Here is a 5,460-nt window from a genome sequence, read left to right as displayed (position 1 = left end):
GGACAACTAAAAATATATAGAAAAAATCAGCCAGGCATAGTGGCTCATGCCTGTAATCCCAGCTACTCGGGAGGCTGAGGCAGAAGGATCGCCCGAGCCCAGGAGTTTGAGGTTGCTGTGAGCGAGGCTGACGCCACAACACTCACTCTAGCCTGGGCAAAAGAGTGAGATTCTGTCTAAAAAAAAAAAAAAAAAAAGCTATGTTCAGTTAAAGATAAAAAGAGAACTTGAAAGCGGTGGGCTATGTTAACAGGTAGATTTCAGAAGGTAACAGTAGTCTACAGCCATACCACCCTGAACGTGCCTGATCTCGTCTGATCTCGGAAGCTAAGCAGGGTCGGCCTGGTTAGTACTTGGATGGGAGAAGGCAACAATAAGTCTTTTCACCCTCCTTGCAGTCACATTTTGTAAATATCTCTCCTGTATTGTACTATTATATTTAGTTACAGCCTCAGTATGTGCTACAGAAATGGTAAAAGCAGAGGTATTGCAAATAAATAATAAATAATGGAAAAGGGATTTTCAGAGCGTAAGAGAAGAATAAGTCTCTCCAGCTTATATTGCTTCCTTCTTCTGTCTTTCAGTGTCTGCTTTTCTCTTCCTTTCTGCTTTACCTTTTCTGTATATTTCTTTTCTCTCTCCTCTTGACATAATGTACAATTGAAATACGTAAGTTTCCATGCCTCATATTTTTGGTATTTGCTTGCCTAGGTATTTTAGAGTATGACAAAATTTCTCTGGGGAATATGCCATGTTTCCTTAATATGTAAGCCGTCATCCTTACGAAAGGACTCATAGATTATTTCTCACTTGAGTCTACCAAAATAGTGATCTAAAATATTCCATTTTAATAATTGTGGGACGTATAATGTTTAAACTATACCTGCAATCACTTCATCTCCCAGAAAATTGGTCCGAAGTCTGCCCCTCCTGTTTCTGAAAGTGCTAATTAACATGTATTTTGTGGGGATTTCCCCACCCCCTGTAGGTGACATGCTTCGTTACATTCAGGAGAGTAAAGAAAGGGCTGCAGAAATGGTAAAAGCAGAGGTGTTGCGAGAACGTCAAGAAACCGCCCGAAAGATGCGCAAATATTATTTGATTTGCCTCCAACAGATTTTGCAGGATAATGGAAAAGAAGAAGGGTAAGTTCATTCCAAACAAATAATGTGTCCTGAGAGTACTAGGATAGTATGTTGTCATTTTCTAAGCATTTTCCTTAACCACAAAATTAACTATTTCTACATGATCAGCCATTGGGGGTTAAGAGAGGTTTATGGCTGTGCTACCCTAAATGTTGGCAGAGCTAATAGGAAAACAGAAATCCCGGGGCTAAGGAAACTCATTTTTTCCCTTAAACTATATTGATTTAATATTGTGGAATTTCCCCACAGGGCCGAGAAAAAGATTATAAATGCTGCTAGCAAACTTGCTACAATGGCAAAATTGCTGGAAACACCTACTTCTAATAGATCCCAGAGTAAAACTACACAATCAGGTATGTCAAAGTGGGCGACTTGAATGGTTTCTCTCCTCTTCTTGTTTGGCTATTTAATATAATATTTTCAGTATGAAGAAGAGCCAGGAATGTAAGGAATGAGAGTTAATTTATAAAGTTGTATATGTTTTACTTAAACTGCAAATTTCTGAAACATTGTATAGAGTTTCCGGTTCAGGTAGGCAGAGTGAGCATGCCCTTCAGCTTCCCATCGCTGCTTCCATCCCTAGAAATGTTAGAAAAGATTTTAACAAATAAAAAATGAAAAAAAGAAGAAATTATAACTGGGTTTTGAAAGGTTGCAATGGATAGACCAGAGGCTAGAAGAAATTCCTTAAAGAAAGAAAACAGTATAGGATTAAAGATGGAAACCTCAGTTCAAAACCACCAGAAGATGACAGCCACAAGTAGGAGCAATATCAAAACTACTGCATATATGAAGGTGGTATGTTCCAGGAGAAGTAGTAGACCTAGGAGATACCAATGGAGTGATTAGTTGATGTTCTAGAGCAACAGCAACCAGGTGGAGTCACCCTCTCTTTATTTCTTTTTCTCCCCTCCCTTCCCCAACCCCAATATTGGGCTGGGCAACAGCAACAGGAACAAAAGAGTCTGGCGACAGAACAGGGCAATGCTCTAGGTATCTAGCCATATCAAGCAGGGGCTGGGAGCCCACATGCCCAGAGTACCAGCTATTAGATCTTTCTATCCTGCTATTCATTCCATTCCCCCCTCACTTCCCTCCCAAACCCTTTAACCAAGAGTACAAACAGATATGGTATTCAGTATATCTTAAAGATAAATATTTAATCAGGAATCATTGTATATTTACAGAAAGCCATCACCATGAAAAAAAGTACCAAACTATCAACAAAACAAAACAAAAATACCAATAGAACTTATATCTAAGGAAATAGAATTAGTAGAACAAACAACAGGACCTGAGAATGTTAGAAAAGTAGAATATTAGATAGAAGAGAATATGATAAAGGAAATGAAAAATATGCCAAGATTTTTACTGTTTTCAAGGAGAGGATATAAATACTGTTAACACTAGCCATTGCTAGAAAGATACAGGTTTAAGTATGTGCATTAAAATTTAAGAGTAACTGCAGAGAAATAAAAATAGAATATACAGCCTTAAAACTGGGTAAAGGAAACTACTTGGAAGAAAGTATTTTTAATCTAACAAAATCAGGAAAGAAGGAAAAAACTAAAAAGCATAGGTCAATAGAATATAATAGTAGGTTGAAACATCAATCACACTAAATATAAACAGGTTAAACTCACTTATTAAAAGACCACAACTTTCAAATAGGGTTTTAAAAATTATGGATAGTTGCTATTTTTATAAGAAGAACATCTAAAGTTCAAAATACTTGGACAGAGAGGGATATACCAAGGAAATGCAATGTTAATATTAGATAAATTATGTGATATTAGGCACATTAGAATTAGCATTAAAAGAAACAAAGGAGATAATTCATAATGATAATGGAACAGTCTCCCCAGAAACTATAAATTGTTTCTTTCTGTGTATAATAACATAGCTTTAGAGTATGTAAAGTAAGAGCTGGAAAAAATATATGAAAAAAATTGGTTAAATACTCAGTCACACTGGGAGATTTTAACATGTTAAATATCTGTAGGGAAATGGAGTTTTTTGAACCTCTGGAAAATTGGAAGCAGCAATTGTTCAACTGTTCAGGAATCCATGAGTCTGATGTTGGTAAACATTCCTTATGTAGAAGCATAAATGTTGTCTGTATAAATTTTGCAATGGTGATGTGAACCTTAGGTATAAAAGGGCAGTGGCACGTAACAAGAAAATAATTTTCTAGATCTGGTTCAACAGCATGCACATAATGTCCCCAGTAGAAGCAAACCCTTTTCATGGACTCTAGGGACCAAGGTATACTACTCTGAGATGTGATACCTCTAATTCTATGCTGTATGGCTGCTTTGCTGTTCATCAGGTTTAGTGTCCTAGCCAATTAAATCAGAAACTTTATTTAGCTTTTACAGAAGTGTGTGTGTGTAGGTGTTGGGGGACAGGTGGGGTTCTTTCAGTAAATTCGCTTTGTCAGAAACTCCATACTTAACATCAAAATAAGAGCAGGATTGAAAACACTGTAGTTGGCTCTTGAAATGCTGTAATATCTGTCACAGAAAATGTAATAGATCAGGTGGATGGCAATAATATATCGGATTTCAGCAACTAAATTACCAAGCTTTATCTACTTGGATATATGTGAAAGAAGATTTTTAAATATCCAGCACTGACGTGTTTTCTTTAAGAATGATTACTATATATGCATTCTTTGAAAATACATAAAAATGTAATTTTTTTTCTTCTCCTTAAATGTGAATTTTCTCTTAATTTTCTGTTCCCCTAATTTTGTGTTCCCTTGCACATAGTAGCACTGCCCCTGACTTCAGAGATGCTGACTGGAGTTGAAAAATCAAAAAGAAATGATGTGAATCAGAATATACCACGTTACATTGAAAGCAAATCAAACAGTGCAAAAACTATCCCCAGAAGTATGTGCGAACAAGTTCCTAAGAGGAAGGCTGCTTGTAACTTACGAAGGCTGTTAGAGAACTCAGAGCATGGGGACATAAAGCATGTGGGATCCAAAGAGTCGCATTCCGACTTTCAGTTCGGGGATAGTAGTCGCAAGCACCTAAATGTTTTGTCAAGGGATGTTTCTCCTGAGTTTGTCCCTTGTGAAGGTGAAGGAAGCTTTGGTTTGCACAAGAAGAAAGACCTACTCAGTGATCCTGGTTCTGAATCACTTCTGCGTTCAGTCGCACACCCCTTTCTTGGAACCTTTGGAAATAAAACCTCACCTAGATGTATCCCTGGTATTTCCGAATCAGGATCCATGCATAAAACCTCTCGAGATCCTAATGAAAGACCTGGTTTAAAAGTATATACATGTAAACCACTAATGGAAAGTGAAAATGCTGCATCTGAGAAAAGTCAAGGTTTGGGTATTCAGGAAACTCCTGTAAAGGATGGAGGGGACCTTGGGGACTGCCTGAGCTGGCCTTCCAGCGATGCAACTCTACCCTGTGACAGTCATGAAGTGTCATTTGTACGTGGTAGGCCACAAGAAACTCTGGACATACTAGGTGAATCTGTTGATTTCAAACAATTTTCAGTAACCAGTTCTCTTTCAGTAACCAATTCAGGTACAGAGAAAGGTAATGTGATTTGTCAACCGATGAAATATCAGCATGACCAAACTACAGACCTATCAGAAGGAACCATGTATTCCCAGCCGGGGAAAACCAATGTGCCTCTTGGACACCCATCTCATCATAGGACAAATATGTTAAAGTCAGATTTCAAAAAACCGAGCAGTACGATACCATCTTCAGTGTGTCGGCAGCCTTCAAGAAGATTAATTGCTCCCCTATCTAGCCAACAAGATAGTGGCTTCGATAGCCCATTTGTCAATCTAGACTAACTGTTATACAGTATTTATGAAGAATCATTAATATATTGACAAGAAAACCGGGAGGGAAGATTTCATACTGAAAAAATTGTGGGCTCTGCCTATTTTGAGATGTTTTAATAACATCTATTATGTGAGTAAAGTATTCCCATGAAATTGCTTGAGGTATTTATGTTGCCTTAATCCTCTAAAGGCCTGATGGTGTATGTGTAATATGCTTCCGTGTGGTGCTTGTATTTGTTGCTAAAACATCTATTTTTATACTTATAAATTGGCTCACTCCACAGTATTAAATTATTTAAATAAACTTGGCATATGGTCTGTAGAATTGTTATGAATTATTTTATTCTGTTCATAAAACAGAAATGTTGTATTGACATCATGTTTGAATTCACCCAGAAAAAAACAAACTTTGATTATTTGTATGTATAAGCAGCCAAATTTAAATTTGAAATTAGCCATGTTTAATGAAGCTATAGACTTAATGTAGACATACTTTTC

The 5,460-nt window shown here is 37.0% G+C and overlaps 1 protein-coding gene across 1 annotated transcript in view; it reads left to right on the top strand.

Annotated features, from left to right (window-relative positions):
* Positions 1–4,971, top strand: part of CEP152 (centrosomal protein 152kDa) — a 70,623-nt gene extending 65,652 nt beyond the window's left edge. Inside the window, exons 21-23 of the mRNA XM_012649145.1 lie at positions 906–1,145; positions 1,395–1,498; positions 3,920–4,971. Of these exons, the coding sequence (XP_012504599.1) occupies positions 906–1,145; positions 1,395–1,498; positions 3,920–4,971 (1,396 nt within the window). The remainder of the gene's footprint in view (positions 1–905; positions 1,146–1,394; positions 1,499–3,919) is intronic.
* The last annotated feature ends 489 nt before the right edge of the window (positions 4,972–5,460 follow it).

This window comes from Propithecus coquereli, unplaced genomic scaffold (genome assembly GCF_000956105.1).
Source record: "Propithecus coquereli isolate 6110/MARCELLA unplaced genomic scaffold, Pcoq_1.0 Scaffold3, whole genome shotgun sequence".
NCBI classification, from domain to species: domain Eukaryota; kingdom Metazoa; phylum Chordata; class Mammalia; order Primates; family Indriidae; genus Propithecus; species Propithecus coquereli.
This window is presented reverse-complemented; position numbering and strand designations above follow the sequence as displayed.